General features: G+C 43.9%; 1 protein-coding gene across 1 annotated transcript in view; it reads right to left on the reverse strand.

Annotated features, from left to right (window-relative positions):
* LOC144504901 (regulator of G-protein signaling 7) overlaps positions 1–21,025 on the reverse strand; it is a 416,072-nt gene that overhangs the window by 41,859 nt on the left and 353,188 nt on the right. The window contains exons 7-8 of the mRNA XM_078230649.1: positions 18,701–18,777; positions 17,234–17,315 (exon numbers count right to left, since the gene is read on the reverse strand). Of these exons, the coding sequence (XP_078086775.1) occupies positions 17,234–17,315; positions 18,701–18,777 (159 nt within the window). The remainder of the gene's footprint in view (positions 1–17,233; positions 17,316–18,700; positions 18,778–21,025) is intronic.

Raw genomic sequence — 21,025 nt, forward strand, 5'->3', positions numbered from 1 at the left:
TGGTCAAGAAGTCCTGTACCTTATCTATGACCGGTTCACCATATGAATTGGCCGAATGGGTCAGTGCGTTTCTACAATCAATTCTGAGTGAATTTTCCACATGATGAAGGATTCATTAACTCATGAAGATTATGCAAGTCATGCATTTCAACAGCGTTGCTGAGTCCATGTGCTTGTTTGATACCGCAAGGCTACTCACTAATGTGCCACTCAAGGATACTATAGACGTTTGCAACGTCTCACTATATCATGACAATCTGGCCACGCCGGTATTGTATGAATCTGTATTCATTGAACTTATGTACTTAGCAGCTTAGGCAGTGGAGTTCAGCTTTAATGATACCATGCCTGCCCAAGTAGATGGCATTGCCATGGGATCCCTTCTAGATCCAGCTCTCGCTAAGATTTTCATTGGTTCCCACAGGAAGTGTGTTTTGGATGGAATGACTCCCTAACCTCCTACCTGATGCGTATTTAAATAGATACGTAGATAATACTTTTGATATATTTGAACCTGCAGCTGTATGTAAGAATTTTCTTACACATAGTAATAGGCTACATTTACACTTAAATTCACCTTTGAAATGGTGCAGTCTGATGAACTTCTTTTTCTTGATATGCTAGTTGAGAAATTCGCTTATATGCCTCCTCCTACAGTGGATTGAACGCCTACCTTCACTGGTCAATATACACATTGGATTTCTAAAACTCCACGTAAGATTGGCCTTATTGCCAACATCATAAATAGGGCACAAATCATTTGCTAACCATGCAAGCCTGATGCCAAAATAGGGTACATCAGAGCTTTCCTGCAGGATAATGGCTAGCCTGCTAGTCTGAGGATTCGGGGTAGTAAGAAGTCTCACAACACCAGGTTAAAGTCCAACAGGTTTATTTGGTAGCAAATACCATAAGGTTTCGGAGCGCTGCCCCTTCGTCAGATGGAGTGGATATCTGTTCTCCAACAGTGCACAGAGACACAGAAATCAAGTTACAGAATACTAATTAGAATGCAAATCTCTACAGCTAGCCAGTTCGGGGTAGACCATTTAGGATGGAGATGAGGAGACAGTTCTTCACCCAAAGAGTGGTGAGCCTATGGAATTCATTACCAAAGGAAGTAGTTGATGCCAAAACATTCAGTGTATTCAACAAAATGCTAGATATAGCACTTGGGGAAAATGGGATCAAAGGTTATGGGGAGAGAGCAGGATTAGGCTATTGAGTTGGATGATCAGCCATGGGTCATGATGAATCACGGAGTAGGCTTGAAAGGCCAAATGGCCTCCTCCTGCTACTATCTTCCATGTTTCACTGTTTCTATGTATATCGCACAAACTCATGAATTAGCCTAAGGCCACCATTTTTAATCTTGAAGTGTCCAGTCTAACCCAAATTATCCTGGAGGGATAAGTTGTCTCAAAGATTTGAGCAACAGGTGGAACGAGTCATTTTGCATATCTATTATGCAGTAATGACACAAGTGGTATTCATCACTGATAGGATACTGCCATCAAGCCAAAACGTCATTCAGCTTACGATACAAATGAGTAGTATGGTATATGAATTTCAGCGTTGATGTGAAGCCATGTATGTAGGCTGCACGTCCCAATGACGGGTGGATTGTATCAAACACAACAGGCAAAGTTTGCAAAACTCAGAACATAATATCCAACATTAGATGTCATTCCGCAATTGGACATCACTTACTGAACAATCCTTAATGCGCTAAGAATTACACCAACAACCCATTTAAGAGTATCAGTTGGGCTCACCATGTGGCTCACTTACACTTTCTAGAAGCTACATATATTCATCTGCTGGGCCCTGTCCTCTGCAGGCAAAAGGGACATGACCAGTTATTGCACCTTTTTCAATGAACAAAAACATGGGGTCAACCGTTCCCTGGTGCATTGCCCATGGCAACACCTTGACTAATCAGAGTTGGCCTGCTTTTATTCAATTTAAACAAAAGCTTGGAGGATAACTGTTCCTTGGAGCATTCTACATGACAATGCCTCAACCAGTCCTCTTGACAATCAATCAACACCATTGTTTCATGTCATATTAATTATGACTCCCATTGAAATTTGGTACTCTTGCAATTTTTCTGATGAGTGAAGGACACAAAGAGCCCGATTTCACCATCACGTTACACCCGTTTTCAGGCGCGCAAACTTGGTAAAATTGGGTATGATCCGCGGCCGCCTCTGCCCTGTTCCCCCTGTTGTGGAGATGCCGGCGTTGGACTGGGGTAGCGCTTTTGCTACCAAATAAACCTGTTGGACTTTAACCTGGTGTTGTTAAACTTCTTACTGTTCCCCCTTTACCAATGGCTGAAAATGGTGGTAATTGGGACCGCGCCCAAAACAGGCGTGACGGCAATTTAAATGAATTTGCATGCATTTAAATTGAATTAATGGGCTAGACGCCCAACTTTACTAGCACTTCCCCCTTTACCATCGCGTTCGCCCGTCCAGATTCGGCGTGAAACAGACATGGTCCACAAAGGTCCGATTCGGGTGTTCCAGCTTCTGAGGAGGTAAGTTCAGAGTTTCCGGTGGCTCTCTGACTCAGATCGGTGGTGGTGGAGGGTGGAGGTGTGGGGGGGGAGGCGGGTCAGATGGCTCTCTGGTGGGGGGGAGGGATGCGGGTCAAATGGCTCTCTGAGGGGAAGAAGGCAGGCAAGTCAGATGGCTCTCTGTTGGGGGGGGAGGCGGGTCAGTTCATTCTCAGGTGGGGGCAGGGGGGTCCGCTGCCACTCTGCGTGCGACCAAGGGGAGGTAGGGGGGGTCCGCTGCCGCTCTGCGTGCGATCAGTGGGGGAGGAAAGGGGGCAGGGAGCTGCGATTTGTCTGGGTATGGGGGGGGGGCGGGGGGGATAGTAATGTTGTGGATGTGGGGCAATGCCTGTGGGGGCCAGGGGGGAGGCATTATCCGGCCTGGGAACGATGTGGCTGGGGAGCGTTTTTCTATTTTTTTTACTGCACATGCGCAGTTGAAGGCTTCGATTGGCGCTGCAGCGTTTCGGGCACGATAAGCCCCACCTACAAGCTTCTGCAGCGCAATTCGGAATCACTGATATTTTTTCAGGCAGAGTGTGTATGGGGGTGCCGGAGAACAGATCTAAAAGTCGGATCTGAAACACTCCCAGTTGAAGTCTGCCCAGAACTTAGAATCGAAATGGTAAAATCGGGCCCAAAGTTTTGATTATTTTTCAGCAAATCAAATAATCTGAAAATATTTGTTTAATTATATAATAAAAATAAAATACATTGCCAAAATCACACGAGAGGCACAGAAACACATATAATGCTGTTTTAGTCATGTGTGGATCTATACATCAAACTGTGGTCAGGAGAGAACTAAGGTACACACTGAAAACTTATAAATGCAGTATTCATCCAATGGCTCGACCAAAGTAAATAATGGACTTTAAGGATTTAAGGTTTGCCCAGGCAAAAATTAAATTCAAGGGTTCCCCAATGTATGAAAATGGTTAATGCAACTAAATAAAATAAAATTACAGATTTTACTTATAAGTACTTATTATATGAAATAAGTACTTACAACCAATTAAGATAACATTAGCATGCTGTAGAAAATAATAAAACAATTTTTTCTCTGTTTGTGCTTAAAGTGTAAAAGATCATCTGATGCAGGCCACAGAAAGAAAAATCAGACAAGTATGGATTGCATGCTTAGAAGAAACCAACCTGATTTTCCATCATTAATTTCCATCTTAAACAGGTGGAAAATGCCTGGAATTCTCCAGCTGGACCCCACACCAAAGAAACTGATAATATAGCCACAAACTGCTCAATTATCAGAAAATCTCATCCCACTAATGTGACTTTCACTTACAGCAACTTGGTTAATGCATGCTTTTGGTTCGCAGTGCAGTAACAGGACATTGAGGTCAAAGAGTGGATATTGGGTCCACCAATCCTAGCCATTGAGGAAACGACTGGGCAGTGACAGTGTCAGAAAATGATCGAGCCAATCAAAGGGAGTCAAGCAGGAGGATGGTAACAAGTTCCAGGCCACCAGTCGATACAGCTGTTCATGCTTCCTCTTCCTTTATTCCATTATTAGAGGGAACATGTTGCCAACACAGCTGTAATACTTCTCCATTGTAAGTCTTCTCCATTGTAATGCTTCTTCCTCTTGTGTTCTCCTAAGTGTCCTCAAGATGCTGCCATTAACAATCTCTGGGGCTGCTCAATCTCTCACTGACAGCCACTCCACTTGCCACAAGCGCTAACAGCACTTAAGGGATTTAGATTTTGAAATTGAGGAGGGACAACCAGTACAAGGTGCGGAGGCAATTTGCTTAGAATTAACGCAGCAATGGATGTGGTGTTGACTGTTCAGGACCTTCTCACAACCCAGCTCAAGGAGGCAAATAGTCACCTCTATCTCAAGAGGCACACCTCAACAGCTGTTGGATGGTCACCTCACTGCATTTGGGCACTGGGATGGCATCTAAAAGGTTCATTGGATTAGGTAGTATAAGGTACTATAGTTAGCAGATCAATGCGTCCATAAAATCACCTGCCCTCCCCATCCCCTGCCGCGCATGCATGCACGCACGCACACACACACACAGACGCACACACAGAGACGCACACACATGTACACACACACACAATGGAAATCCCATCCCTTAGAGCTTTCCAGCAGAAAGGACAAGCAACAAGTAGTCGTGACCATATGTGCCTAACCACCGCCCTTTCATACACCTAATAGTTTTATTTTATATCTATAATGCATGCCCATCCATTCAAATGCCAGAGCCTAAATCTACCCCACTAATGGAGATCATGTTCAGACAATTTATTTATATACATGTGTATTGTGTTTTTATTCTTCCAGTGCCAATGTAGCATTGGGAGGGGACTTTTTGCTCACCTTCTGAATCCCCCATTATTCAGCCTGAAACTCTGCAGGGAAGTAGTGGTAATGGTAGGAAATTGAATCAGTGAAGCCTATCACTAGATCCCTACCTCAGCCTCAATATCCCTTCACCTGTCCTTCTCAAACACCCATAACCTGCAGACACCATTGCGGCTACTCCTCCCATCCATCGCGTAAAAGCTCCTTTTATCTTTAGGCATCTTCTCTCCCTTTAAGACTTCATTCCAGTTCTGCAGTAGAGACCCTGCCACCAAATGTCTCTCTTGCCAGCGGGAATCCTGTCACAATCCCACCCCATAGAGCCAACAATGGTTAACCTAGAAAAATGGGGGGATTCAGAAGGTGAGCAAAAAGTCCCATTCCAATGCTACATTGGCACTGGAAGAATAAAAACACAATCCACATGTATATAAATAAATTGTCTGAACATGATCTCCATTAGTGGGGTAGATTTAGGCTCTGGCATTTGAATGGATGGGCATGCATTATAGATATAAAATAAAACTGTGTTAGGTGTATGAAAGGCCAGTTGCTAGGCACACATGGTCACAACTACTTATTGCTTGTCCTTTCTCCAGGAAACTTCTAAGGGATAGGATTTCCATTGTGTGTGAGTGTGTGTACGTGTGTTTGTGTGTGTGTGTATGTGTGTGTGTGTCTGTGTGTGCGTGTGTGGTGGAGGGTGGGCAGGGCAAGTGATTTTATGGAGGCATTGATCTGCCAACTGGACAGCCAGCAAGAGAATTGCATCACCTATTCTAAGAAGCCCCCCACTTCCCCCCATTATGAAGTGTCCCTCAGACATGCCACCCCTAGGATCAAAGATTCCAGGGGTGGAAATTCCACCCCTGAGAGCTACTGGCCCCTCAGCGCTTTTGTCCATTAGCCTCTCCGAGGATTGAGAGTAAAGAAAGGCCTAAAATGGAGGAACAGCCTAGGCTAAAGGCAGCAGGGGTTTGCGGAGAAGTGGGGAGCAGGGTTGCCAGCAAGGGCAAGTTGGTTCCCCCTTTCCAATGCTGGGTCCCTTGATCAAGCAATGAGGGTGTCTGTGGACAAGGCAACAACCCCCCTGTCCCACCACCCATGGACCACAGCAGTTTACACAGGTTTGCTTTATTGCTCTTCCCACATGGCGACAGACCCGCCCACCATTGGATTAACACCCCAATGGGCAGTGAGCCTCTTAAAGGTTCATTAACTGCCCTTGTCAAGCAATGGCGGTGCAGGAAGTCTCATCATGGACCTCTCTCCCCCATATTTAATTTTGACAAGGTTGGGAAGGCAGCAACATGAAGGAAGGCCATCCTCCCACCTGATTAAGTGCCCTCCCCACCACAAGGCAGGACATAAAGTTTTCTCAGTGTTGTCTGTTTTCTTGTGTAACACAGTAAGAGTTTTAACAACACCAGGTTAATGTCCAACAGGTTTATTTGGTCACCCCAGTCCAACGCCGGCATCTCCACATCATGACTTCTCGTGTAACAAAAGGGGAATTTTCAGGAGTAACGATGTAAATGGCGGCGTATGCCAGGGTTCCTGCTGAAGTGCAGTGACCAATGAGAGAACCCCTGAGGAAATGATTGGTTTATAGTGGGGAGTCATAGAAACATAGAAAATAGGAGCAGGAGGAGGCCATTTGGCCCTTCGAGCCTGCTCCGCTATTCATTACGATCATGGCTGATCATCCAACTCAATAGCCTAATCCTGCTTCTTCCCCATAACCTTTGATCCCATTCGCCCCAAGTGCTACATCCAGCTGCCTCTTGAATACATTCAATGTTTTAGCATCAACTAATGAATTCCACAGGCTCACCGCTCTTTGGGTGCAGAAATGTCTCCTCACCTCCATCCTAAATGGTCTACCCTGAATCCTCAAACTGTGACCCCTGGTTTTGGATTCCCCCAGCATTGGAAATATCCTCCCTGCATCTGCCCTGTCTAGTCCTATTAGAATTTTATAAGTCTCAATGAGATCCCCCCTCATTCGTCTGAACTCCAGCGAAAACAATCCTAACCTAGTCAATCTCTCCTCATACATCAGTCCCGCCATCCCCGGAGTCACTTCCGTTCTGACTAAACCATCAATAGGGACTCTTCCAGTGCGCATGTGTCTGCTTGAGTGATTTTTAAAAATTGGATACCCCCTTTAACTGTCTCAATTGTCTTCGAATTTGTCTTTATGCTGCACTTCATAATTTACCAAAATGACCTCAAAGAACGTAATTAACATTTAAAACTAAACAGGAACAACCTTTGGGATAAATTATTTTCTTAAGCCAAGCTTATATTAATTGTAGCAATAAAAAAGAACAATTAACTTTAACAGCTTTACAAATTTTGCATTTTCCAGTGACAAACCTTTATAGGCTGCCATATCATTTAGTTTTATGACTTTATTAAGATGTAGTGGAAAGAATGTCAAGCTATTCATCCAGCCTTTCTGGAAATAGCAGCCAATCATTGCGTTGCGTGGTGTGTTAGCAGCAAGTTATTAATACAGCCACTGCGTCATCAAGGACAAGTTGTCAGACTTTTAATTAATTCCTGTAGCTTTCTGTTGTTATATTCATGAAATAAAAGGAGGAATGAAGAAGACTGAAGGTGACGAAAGCACACAATTAAATGTTTAAGGTACAGCTAGTACTCCTGTGCATGTTAATGATTTTACTCTTTAATCACTGACTCAGCCTACCACTTATGAACATCATTTTCATTTCCCCACATTATATCATTTAAATTAGATAAAATATATTGGGCTATTATGTAACACAAAGACTTTGCATTGTGGATAAGACAGGCAAGCAATTTATTGCATTCAACAATGTTACTTATAACCATGTAAGCTATAATTGGATCTGTCACTACCTATCATAACATGACACTTTATAGAATTTCAACTTTGCTTTTGATGTGACTTGACAAAGAATTCATTTAAAATACCTACAAAATAAGCACATAACTTGATAATTCATAAAACACTACAGGGAGGATATTCGAAAACTCAGAAGCGTTTCCCAGAAAATAGACATGGGATCATGATGCAAAATTTATTAACGGAAATTTTAAAATATTAATCCACATACAGACTGGAAAAACTGGATAGGCAAATGTAGTCTAAATGAAGAGTTATAGAATGTCTTCAGGACAGCTTCTGAGAAGAGCACATTCTGGAGCCAACCAGAGACCAGGCCTAACTAGACCTGGGATTGTGCAACAAGATAGGAATAATTGATAACCCCCTAGGTAGCAGCAATCATAATATTATCAAATTTTACATTCAGTTTGAGGGAGAGAAGAATGGGTCCAAACAGGGAGGCGGTGATTTTCCAGAGCCAGCTTGGAAGGAGCCAGGTCCATAAAGTTCATCGCCACAGGCATCCTCTCAGATACTGTCAATGCGATGTTTGCAATGTTTTGCGGTTGCAGGTTGTGAGCGTCCCGGATGACAAATTCCAGTGTGGGTGTGTGAACCAAAGTGCAGGTGTCTCATATATTATTCCTCACTGAGGATCATGTAGAAGAATTATTCTCTGAACATCCTGACTGGATATAGCCTCCTGCTGAGAGCACTTCCCCTTCAGTTCCTCACCCTTCCTCTTCTCGCAATTTGTCCTGCTTTGCATGACCACTGTTCATTCTCCAGGTCTTGCTGTATTTCAAGGCCTGTGCTTACAGTTGGAGACTGGTTCATGCAGAAGCCTCGAAGCCATAAGAAAATTGTTCAGCACCTGCCATACCATTCCCTGTAGACTTTTACAACTTGAAACAACTATAGAATGCACCAAACACTTGTAGAATCGTAACGAAAGACAAAAGAAATCAACGAGCAATTAATCATTTAACCGTTAATGATCCCTTTAAATAATGCCGGCCATGTGCTCAATTTTGCGAGGCTGGGAGAGTGTGCTAGCTGAAGAATTGAGCTTACCCACATAGTACCGCTGGCCTTAAATCAAGTTTGCATGCAAATTCATGGTCTGGCAAATTTTCACTGCACCACTCTGACACCCCTATCAATAAGAAGCCCCGTGCGATTCACCCCTCAAGTGTGTGTGCACTATGGACGCCTTTTTGGAGTTGTAAGGGTGTTTGTGGTAGGATTATAATGAGAAGAACTTCTCACCCTGTATTGACAGTTTATTTCTCAGACTCTTAAAGTTACTGGATTACACAGTAACTTCTTCTTGCGTGATAGACCGGAATTCTACCAGCACGTTTCCCCCGATTCCGGGGGCGGACGAGGCTCGGAGAAGAGCATTCTCCGTTGGCCTTGGGCGGAACATGTCGGTAAAATTCTGCCCATAGAGTCATAGAGGTTTACGATCTTTTGCCCAACTTGTCTATGCCACCCAGTTTTTACCACTGAGCTATTCCTAACTGCCCACATTTGGCCCATATCCCTTTATACCCATCTTACTCATGTAACTGTCTAAATGCTTTTTCAAAGACAAAATTGTACCCGCCTCTACAACTGCCTCTGGCAGCTCGTTCCAGGCACTCACCACCCTCTGTGCAAAAATTGCCCCTCTGAACCTTTTTGTATCTCTCCCCTCTCACCTTAAGGTGATGCCCTCCAGTTTTAGACTCCCTTACCTTCGAGACTATCTACCTTCTCTATGCCTCTCGTTATTTTATAGGTCTTCTGTAAGATCACCCCTAAGCCTCCCACGCTCCAGGGAAAAAAGTCCCAGTCTATCCAGCCTCTCCTTATAACTCACACCATCAAGTCCCGGTAGCATCTGAGTAAATCCTTTTTGCACTCTTTCGAGTTTAATAATATCCTTTCTATACCAGGTGACCAGAACTGTACACGCAGTATTCCAAGTGCGGCCTTACCAATGTCTTATACAACTTCAACAAGATGTCCACACTCCTATATTCAATGTTCTGACCAATCAAACCAAGCATGCCGAATGGCTTCTTCATCACCCTGTCCACCTGTGACTCCACTTTCAAGGAACTATCAACCTATACCCCTAGATCTCTTTGTTCTATAACTCTCCCCAACACCCTGCCATTAATTTCATTTTGTTCTAAGTTTCTGACCATCTTCAGTCATGTAGAAAGTACACTGAAGGCCATTCAATGAAATGTTACAGGCTTCTTGAACCAGCATATCAGTAGTACCAATCTGCGCTTCAGAAAAGTATGGATGGTCCTTCTCAAAACATATTGCTGGTGAATTGTTATGTGATGTACAATTTTCATGTTGACATCCCAAATATTATGTTGCTCCTTCTCAATGGGTTTTTAAAAATTCATTTGTGGGACGTAGGCATCGCTGACTGGCCAAAGTCTATTGCCCATCCCTAGTTGCTCGAGGGCAGTTGAAAGTCAACCACATTGCTGTGGCTCTGGCCTCACATGTAGGCCAGACCAGGTAAGGATGGCAGATTTCCTTCCCTAAAGGACATTAGTGAACCAGATAGGTTTTTCCGGCAATCGATAATGGTTTCATGGTCATCAGTAGGTTCTTAATTCCAGATATTTTTATTGAATTCAAATTCCACCATCTGCCGGGGAGGGGTTCGAACCCAGATCCCCAGAATATTAGCTGAGTTTCTGGATTAATAGTCTAGCGATAATACCACTACGCCATCAGCTCCCCCATGCAAATACTATATGCATGAAAATGCATTGCAAGAGTATATAGTGTGAGGAAATTACTAAAATATATTCAAATGTATCTGAGATGTCTTGTAACACTGACAAGATGCCATTGCTGCAAAGGAGTATACTTTACATTGTGCACTAAAGGGAGAAATCACTTATATTAGAACCTTGATTAGTCAAAATTGGATGACACAATATTCTGCTTGTGTCAAAGTTATCAAGCATTCCAGCCAGCAAGATAACAAAAGCCCACGGGACAATGTCTGTGATTAATCAAAATTCTGCACAGGTCTGTCTGATGTTCAGTGCCGGCAAGAAAAATACTGAAATCTTTCACGGAATAGTTACTTCTGTGACGCAGTCAAGCTGGCCTCTTCCACCAGGGGTCACGTGACCACGTTGACCAGTCAGGGTGGAATGGCCCAAGTACACCGAAATATTAACCGTTGGGTCAGCCTTTATTTCACATCGAGATTTCTGTGTGAAGCAACATGCAAAGCATGCAAGTGTGGCAAAATCTGTGACGACATGATGGATTGTACCTCTCAAGACTGAAAACAGCATGCTGAATAGAGAAAAAAAAATACCCACTTCTTCCAGTGCTCAGTCCTGGTCTGTTTCAAAGCTAATACATAGCCTTACATACATATGAGGTACATTCTGATTGCGGTGTTGGATATGCGCTGAGCATATAAACATAGCTAAATGCGGTGTTGGATATGCGCTGAGCATATAAACATAGCTAAATGCGGTGTTGGATATGCGCTGAGCATATAAACATAGCTAAACCTCACACAAAAAAAAAGCATGACAAACACTTTGACTTCCACTGGCCTCTGCAGCTATCATGAAGCTCTGCTTAACCTGAATCTCAAAGTGGTTCTCCTGGGATCTGACTCCTCAAGAGTTTACTGTACTAGTAATAGACTAACCTAATCTTTAAGAAAGCCAGCAAAATAATTTGTAAAACATGTTGCTGAGCATTGTCAAAGGTTATTTCTTCTGTGTGATGGGGCTGATAACTCCTCACCTTCAAATATTGTAGCGAGACTTGAAACTGCAAGGGAACCGGTAACCTATGGCCATCCTTCTCAGATTTTAACATAGTTTATTATCCTGCAATTCTGCATTGTTCATTCTTCCTACAGGTAGTTATTTTGTTTGCAGGAACATAATCTTAGCTTTTCTTACTGCTTTTGAGACCAAACATTAGCACATGTGTTTTTCAGGAACGGGACATATTGTTTTAAACAAAGAACAGTATTATTGACTGTAATAGATTGTAATATCAATCATTTTTCACCTTAGGTAAACTGTCAATTAGCCAGAAGAGGGACACTAAGGGTGTGATTCCCTCAGGCCGCTGTGCTGAGGGAATCGCAACGGGTCAGGAGACATCAATGGAGGCCGTTTGCGGGCTTCCTGGTGGGCGCCACGACCTCCGCGTGTCTCCCAGCCGAAGATTTTCAGCGTCACCAGTTCCACACTGGAAATTGGCACAGAACTGATTACAATATGGAAATCTTCATTTCCATTTCATTAGCAGGCACAGAGACATCAGTCTCACCGCACATGCGCCGATCTCAGGGCTGACAGACCGGTGCATGCGCAGTGGCCCGTTCAGCGCTATGCTGCCAGCTCTCGGGTGGGAATAGGTCCCACCCCCAGGTTTTCAGAGGGAACCCCAGCTGGGGTTCATCTGTGATGAATGGAGTGTCGGAGATTTGCTCTGGAAATCATGCTGAAAGAAATCAGCGAGAGTTGCTCTCATTTTCTTGAAAATTGGGGACTTTGAATTTTTTTGGGAGAATCCCAGCCTAAGTATGCCGTGTGAAAGAAAGAATCTTTTATTCATAAGGAGAATGTTTTCTTCTTTTAAGTTGTGTTTTTTCATTAGGCTTCCAATTGGCGCAAGACATCGATCAACAGACTGAATTACTCATCGCTGGTTTTCATTTTCCCTGTCCTTGGAACAGCGAAATGGTTATTTCCATTTTCTAAAGTCTGTCTCTGTTGATTCACTTAGCAACAATTTAATGTGTTTCCAATGTATTATCTGGTGTTAAGCAATATTTCTGATTGGAAAGAAATTCCACTAGAAATTGTGTCAATCATTGACAGGAAGCCTCCCAGAAGCAGTGCACTGGGGCATCCTCCACTCCTCCCAAATGTAGGTTCCCTGGTAAGGATTGCACAGCTATCGCCTGTGTGAAGTGCAAACTTCGTTCGGCAATTGCACTGCACTGAGATCCTGCACTTCAGATGTTTCTGACTGCCGTACCTCAATAGTTACCCAGAAAAGTTAGGAGAATTAGAACCATTTCTAGATTCTGGATAACTATCGTACAGAAGAGACAATGCAAGACCTCGGAGGAGGCAATGAAGACCTCAAGTAAGAGGCAAAGAAAGATCTCAGAAAAAAGGCAATTCGAAGACCTCAGAAAGTGGGCAAAAGAAAATGGCAGAAGGAGACAAATGAAGGCACTGAAAGATGCCAGAAAGAGGACATGGAAAGAGCCCAGATGGACAGCTCTAAAAAAACCCAGAAGGCGGCCAATGAAACACCGCCGAAGGAGGGCAACAAAAGACCCCACAAAAAGGGCAACGAATGAAATGCAGAATGGAAACATGTCAACACATTGTCGGCGACAGACCTGACCAATAATGAAGCCAAAGGATTTTGGGTGAAGTTAAGACTAGTGGAAACAAAGATTCTATTTGTGAAATGTATTTGTCCAGTAAGAACATGATGAATTTTCCTCAGAGGAAACACATTCATCAAATAATGCAAAACGTGCATAAAATCTCAATTTTCAAAATAATAATTCCAGCAACTAATTTCTGGCAGAAATTTTGGGCAGAAATCAGCAAAAGATAACCTGCCAAAAATTAAAGATAACACTTGGTTCGGAGCTCAAGAAAAATTTTACTTTAAGATATTCTGTAAAAGCTATAAATATTGACTTATTGTCAATGCAGCGGTAGCTTGCCTCCATGGCCCATTGCCGAGGACATGCTCAAGGCACAGCATACGTCAAAGCGCAATTGTGACTGGAATTTAACGCCCATTCTCAAACCGAATTCAGAAGGCGGGGTATTTGATTGGGGGCAGGAGGGTAGGGTGGAGACTTTCCAACTACCCACAGTCAAGTTCCAGGTGGGAGGTGGATGGTCCCTCTTTCACAGGCACTCTGTGCCACATCGGGGGACATGACGTCAGGAAGGGCGACGGGGGGTGGAGGGGGTTGGGGGGGAGTGGGGAGTGGTGCCGCAGGAAGCCTCCCCCCTGCCCTTGCTCCACATTAGGTGGGAAACCCCTCCTTATCCTGCGCACACTCACTTCAGTCTGGGGATCCATACAACAGCTCAACCCACTGAGACAATTTAAAGCAAGGATAGATATATTTTTGAACAGTAAAGGAATTAAGGGTTATGGTGAATGGCGGGTAAGTGGAGCCGAGTCCACAAAAAGATCAGCCATGATCTTATTGAATGGCGGAACAGGCTCGAGGGGCCAGATGGCCTACTCCTGCTCCTAGTTCTTATGTTGTTGTGTTCTTCTCATGAGACCTTAATCGAGTGGGAGGCCTGATACTGTGCAGGTAAGTGCTTGATTGCCTGGTGTATTGCATCAGGTCTCCCGGATTCCCTTTAGTTCTCTAAGTGATGGGTGTAGCCCCTGTAGCAGACATTAAATTCCACCCAGCATGTGTGTGCTGATAGACCTCATATTTGATTTGATTTGTTATTGTCACATGTATTGGGATACAGTGAAAAATATTGTTTCTTGCGCATTATACAGACAAAACATACCATTCATAGAGTACATATGATGTGGAGATGTCGGTGTTGGACTCGGGTAGACACAGCAAGTAGTCTCACAACACCAGGTTAAAGTCCAACAGATTTATTTGGGAGCACGATCTTTCGGAGCGCTGCTCCTTCGTCAGGTGAGTGCAGGATTTATTTCACAAACAGAGCACAAACTCAATTACAAGATAATGGTTGGAATGCGAGTCTTAACAGGTAATCAAGTCTTTACAGGTGCAGACAATGCGAGTGGAGAGAGGGTTAAGTACAGGTTAAACAAGTGTGAATTATCTCAAGCCAGGACAGTTAGTGAGATTTTGCAAGCACAGGCAAGTCGTGGGGTTACAGATAGTGTGACATAAACCCAAGATTTCAACCTCACGATGCTCCACTTCTCCAGCTTCCACCCTAAACATGTTAAAGAAGCCATTCCCTACGGACAAGCCCTCCTTATACACAGGATCTGCTCAGATGAGGAGGATCACAACAGACAGGTACAGGCGCTGAAAGATGCTCTCATAAGAACAGGGTATGCCGCTCAACTCATCAATCGACAGTTCCGACGTGCCACAGCGAAAAACTGCACCGACCTCCTCAGAAGACAAACACAGGACATGGCGGACAAAGTACCCTTCGTCGTCCAGTACTTCCCTGGACATCTTCTCCGGAGCCTTCAACATGTCATCGATGAAGACGAACATCTCGCCAAAGCCATCCCCATACCCCTACTACTTGCCTTCAAACAACCACGCAACCTCAAACAGACCATTGTCCGCAGTAAACTACCCAGCCTTCAGGAGAACAGTGACCACAACACCACACAACCCTGCCACAGCAACCTCTGCAAAATGTGCCGGATCATCGACACGGATGCCATCATCTCACGTGAGAACACATCCACCAGGTACACGGTACATATTCTTGCAACTCGGCCAACGTTGTCTACCTGATACGCTGCAGGAAAGGATATCCCGAGGCATGGCATATTGGCGAGACCATGCAGACGCTATGACAATGGATGAATGGACACTGCTCGACAATCACCAGGCAGGAGTATTCCCTTCCTGTCAGAGAACACTTCAGCAGTCAAGGGTCAGCAGTCAAGGGCATTCAGCCTCTGATCTTCGGGTAAGCGTTCTCCAAGGTGGCCTTCAAGACACACGACAACACAGAATCGGCGAGCAGAAACTGATAGCCAAGTTCCGCACACAGGAGGACGGCCTCAACCGGGATCTTGGGTTCATGTCACACTCTCTGTAACCCCCAAGACTTGCCTGGGCTTGCAAAATCTCACTAACTGTCCTGGCTGGAGACAATTCACACCTCTTTAACCTGTGCTTAACCCTCTCTCCACTCGCATTGTCTTTACCTGTAAAGACTTGATTACCTGTTAAGACTCGCATTCCAACTATTATCTTGTAATTGAGTTTGTGTCTATATATGCTCTGTTTGTGAAACAAATCCTGCACTCACCTGATGAAGGAGCAGTGCTCCGAAAGATTGTGCTACCAAATAAACCTGTTGGAATTTAATCTGGTGTTGTGAGATTACTTACATAGAGTACATAGGGGAGGAGGGTGCAAAATATAGAGTTACAGTCACAGAATGCGTGTCGAGAAAGATCAACTTAATATATGGTAGGTCCATTCAAATGTCTGATGGGAGCAGGGAAGAAACTGTTCTTGAGTCAGTTGGTACGTGATCTCAGACTTCTCTATCTTTTTCTCGACAGAAGAAGGTGGAAGAGAGTATGTCCAGGGTGCATGGGATCCTTGATTATTCTGGCTGCTTTTCCGAGGCAGTGGGAAGTGTAGACAGAGTCAATGGATGGGAGGCTGGTTTGTGTGATGGACTGGGCTATTTTCACAACCCTTTGTAGTTTCTTGCAGTCTTGGACAGAGCAGGAGCCATACCAAGCTGTGATAGACCCGGAAAGGATGCTTTCTATGGTGCATCTGTAAAAATTGGGGAGAATTGTAGTGGACATAGCGAATTTCCTGAGCCTCCTGAGAAAGTAGAGGCATTGGTGGGCTTTCTTAACTATAGCATCAGCGGGAGGGACCAGGACAGATGTTTGATGATCTGGAAACCTAGAAACTTGAAGCTCTCGACAATATTACAATACTACGACTAAATGCTAAAACTAAAATGGAACTTTTGTTTATACTGGACAAAAATTCTGATGCTCACCTTAAGGTCTCACTATGTGAAGTTGATATACAACAGAATGGGCAGAAATCCAGTGATAAGGGGCTATTTCCAATCTCCCTCATCCTACGTACACCACCTCTGCTAAAGCACGATGAACAATAGTGACCACAACATATCTCTTGTAGAGTACAGTTAGAAGAAGCTTCATGGTCATGTTGCTAATTTATGTCATGGTTTGCTGTGTTAAGGAGGAAGCACTTTATCATCACAGTTTTTACAAACCTGCCCTTTTAATGGCTCTTAATTACTTTGTTACATTGTTACATTTTTTTAGTAGGTTCTCGAAGCTTGACTAAATATCTTCTTTCCATTTTACATGATCAAGTTTGCTTTAACTCGCAGGGGTATCCTTGGCTTGATAAAGAGACCTGAAAGCAATTTATCAGGTTTGTAAACACAAATGCATCATTAAACAACAACAGGAGTCAATGCGCCCACTGATGCAGATGTTCATGTTTATTTAAAAATTACAGTAAGATCTATCTATTGACAGTCTACACTGCAATAGTACATGCTACAGCTGTGCTAATGCCACAGCTGGAAAGCATCATTTTTGGGGATATTTGTTCGAGAAGGTGGATCGTTTTCCAATATCCCGACCTGCACCCCTCAACCTCACCCGCCCAAAATCCTCGCATCAGATTTCAAATGCCGTATTTTTTTATATCCAAAAATCTACTTACCACAGGTCTGTGTACATCCCAGAATGCTCTTTCCTGGCTATCAAGAATTTTCCTTTCGATTTTGTCCCTTTTCTTATCAACTCTGCGAAAAAGAACAGTGCAATATCAGCAACAATTTCACATGTATTGAGTAATACTTCTCAAGTTAAGAATGGCACCCTAAAGATCTTTAAAGATGAGCATTAAGCAGGGATGAATAGAATTTGATGGGGGAGGGTGGGTATAGATTGAGAGATGAAATACCCAGGGTATTTTTAGGAGGTATTCAAATACAAGGAGTACAACAGAGTTTTTGGAAAGAGAATTACATAAGGCAGGAATTTTCTGACCCAAAGTCTACCTTCTGGTAGTGACAGTTAATCCATATTCAGAGAATGAGTGTTTATAGAATTATAGTATCATAGAATCCCTACAGTGAAGGAGGCCATTCGGTCCATCAAGCCTGCACTGACAACAATCCCACCCAGGACCTATCTGTGTAAATCCCTCCCAGGAATTAATACTGCTGGTCCCCCTAACGCGAACAGGCAATTTAGCATGGCCAATCAACCTGACCCACATATCTTTGGAGTGTGGGAGGAAACCGGAGCACCTGGAGGAAAACCATGCAGACACGGGGAGAATGTGCAAACTCCACTCAGACCGGAATTGAACCCCAGTGTCGTGAGGCAGCAGCGTTAACCGCTACGTATCCCTAAACTCAAAAATGAATATGAGGATCGTATGCTGGGATGCAGTTAAAGAGTTGACCAAAGATAGTTGACCTAAACACAGGCATGTGATGCAGAGTTCTGGACCATCCGGTGGGTGTGAAGAATGGAGACAGAGGGGTTAGTGAAGCGTGACACAGAAAAGTATTTTCTTGAGTTGGCCAAGATTTGGTTGAGGATTTCAGCAATGCTGGGGGCAAGGTTCCAGGGACAGAAGAAGACAATATTGATGATAGGCTGGTTGTGGGGTTGAATTTCCATCTTAGATTAGGGCCAGCACGGTGCCACAGTGGTTAGCACTGCTGCCTCACAGCGCCAGGGACCCGGGTTCGATTCCCGGCTTGGGTCACTGTCTGTGCGGAGTCTGCACGTTCTCCTCATGTCTGCGTGGGTTTCCTCCGGGTGCTCCGGTTTCCTCCCACAGTCCGAAAGACGTGCTGGCTAGATGCGTTGGCCATGCTAAATTCTCCTTCAGTGTACCCGAACAGACGGCAGAGTGTGGCGACTACGGGATTTTCACAGTAACTTCATTGCAGTTACTGCATTGTGAGCCTACTTGTGACACTAATAAAATAAACTTTAGGTTAGCATGAGATAGCATGATTTCAAACCAGTCAAATGTTTCATTTTCAAACACCGCATTTTCAGCCAAGCAGGTTAACAGAGGTGAAGCCACATAAATATATAGGTCCCGGTGAGAGCTAAACGGCGGAGGAAAATGTCACTCGAAAATCCAAATAAATTCTCTTATACTCACTTTGCTTGTGCTTCTGCTTGCATAAAAATAAATTCCCACTTTCGAGCAAATGCTCGCTGTAGACGGGCCAAACTCTCCTAGAAATTGAATAGCCTGTATTAAAGATATGACCAGCCAAGCTGAGAGCCATAAAGAGAGCAGTGTATCATCCATGAGAACACCACGGAGGTCAGCAATTCCAATTTAATGGCTCACAGCAAAGTTTACAGCAGCCAGAGTTTATTCAAACAGAGTACGAACGACAGCTAAATAAAACTCACAATTGAAACAACGGCAATCTTCCAATTTTAAAAAAATGAGATAATTTCTCCAGTAAAATGCAGCGTAATGGAGGATGGTTACAAATAAATTATATGCATAGAATCAATCCCGGTTACTTGCAGCTTGTGCGCTTTCCATTGACTGATTGATCAGGGAATTACCAAATTATTTACATTCTGGCTGGGTTTTGTCACGTTGCTATAGGTAGCCTCAAAGTATTTGTATTCATGAAAAGTTACCGCTATTAGCAAAACTCATAACTATCTGTCACTGCTATCTGTAGCCAAGGGAACATAACCTATCCATCTGTGTGTTGTACCAGTTATTCTTACTGGCATACGTCTGATCACGGCAATGAACTAGACAACGTCAGGTCGAATGATATTAAATTCATTTTTGCACAGTGTTCCTTTGATTTGAATGTAGGTAACAATCTCAGAATACACCTTTCGAATGAAAGTCAAACAGCTGCAGTCAGGGCATCTGTATCCTGAATGTTAACACAAAGCAACTCATGTGAGCGGTACGGCGGCACAGTGGTTAGCATTGCTGTCTCACAGCGCCAGGGACCTGGATTCAATTCCAACCTCCGGTCACTGTCTGTGTGGAGTTTGCACATTTTCCCTATGCCTGTCTGGGTTCCCTTCGGGTGCTCCGGTTTCCTCTAACAGTCCAAAGCTGTGTAGGTTAGGTTGATTGGCCATGCTAAATTGACCCTTGTGTCAAGGGGATTAGCAGGGTAAATATGTGGGGCTATAGGAACAGGGACTGGGTGGGATTGTGGTTGGTGCAGACTCGATGGGCCGAATGGCCTCCTTCTACACTGCAGGAATTCTATAACTTTTTATTGCCATTTGGGAATACCGACTTAGGGAATGAATGTTATATTTGTTGTGTTTTTTTAATGTTCATTCATGGGAGCTTGCCGCATCTATTTCCCATCCCTAACTAACCTTGGATTGAGGGCATTTTAAGAGTCAACCACATTGCTGTAGGTCTGGAGCATGTAGGCCAGACCAGGTAAGGATGACAGATTTCCTTCCCTAAAGGACATTAGTGAACCAGATGGGTCTCTTACAATGATGGACAATGGTTTAATGGTCACCGTTAGACTGTTTTTAATTCCAGCTTTTCTCTATTGAACTCAAACTTCACCATCTGCCATGGTGGGAATCAAACCCAGGATCTCAGAGCATTTTCTGGGGTCTTTGGATTTCTAGTCTAGTGACAATACCACTACGCCACTGCCTCTCCTAACGCATCATAAGGTAAAAGTACGACTTTCTTTAAGCACTACTCTCATCATTAATTTACCTTAAATTCCAAAAATCACAGCTGTTCACTTCTGACATTATGCTAATTCTGCCCTCCCTAAACCTCTCCTTCTATGTTACCTCCCACATCCATATTCATAGCCTAGGCCTTGCTATCACATGTTTTCTCCACATAGTCTCAATCACAGACAAAGCCATCTCTAATCAAGTGTACCTTTAGCAATCCAAACTCCGCCAAACTTCCTACTACATCAAAAAAATCTTTACAAGTCACTTACATGTTCAAATTTCCAATTCCCATGCCCTTTGCCTTTCATTCATCACATTATTTCTGCAGCAAGTGATCTGCTGAACTACACTCAAATCTTCACCTTGATGTTCTTCTGACCAGCAAGGTCTTGACTCTCTCCCACCCTTGTTGTTTGCATTGTTATGGCTCCCATCATTGCTCCCTGAAGCCCAGGAAGTACAGATTGCACATATCTGGTGTGGCTGACTGTCACAATAGGCTGGATCATATGAAACACCATCAGGTCTCACACTCTACACTCCCAAAGCCACCCACTACTCAGCGACCATCCTGGGAAGGAAAGATAGGTCCTTGTTTCTTTCCCTCACGAACCCTTAAGCACTGCCCCCTGATGCTAAACCCTCAACTTCAACAGTGGCCGGAACTCTTTCACCTTGCCCGCCACGGAATCAGAGTGGACGAGGCTCGTAGAACGGAAATACCAATTGGCCTCGGGCGCGGTTTTACGATCTCGTCCGAGCGAGGTTATAAAATCCCGCC

Source organism: Mustelus asterias, chromosome 15, assembly GCF_964213995.1.
Source record: "Mustelus asterias chromosome 15, sMusAst1.hap1.1, whole genome shotgun sequence".
Classification (NCBI taxonomy): domain Eukaryota; kingdom Metazoa; phylum Chordata; class Chondrichthyes; order Carcharhiniformes; family Triakidae; genus Mustelus; species Mustelus asterias.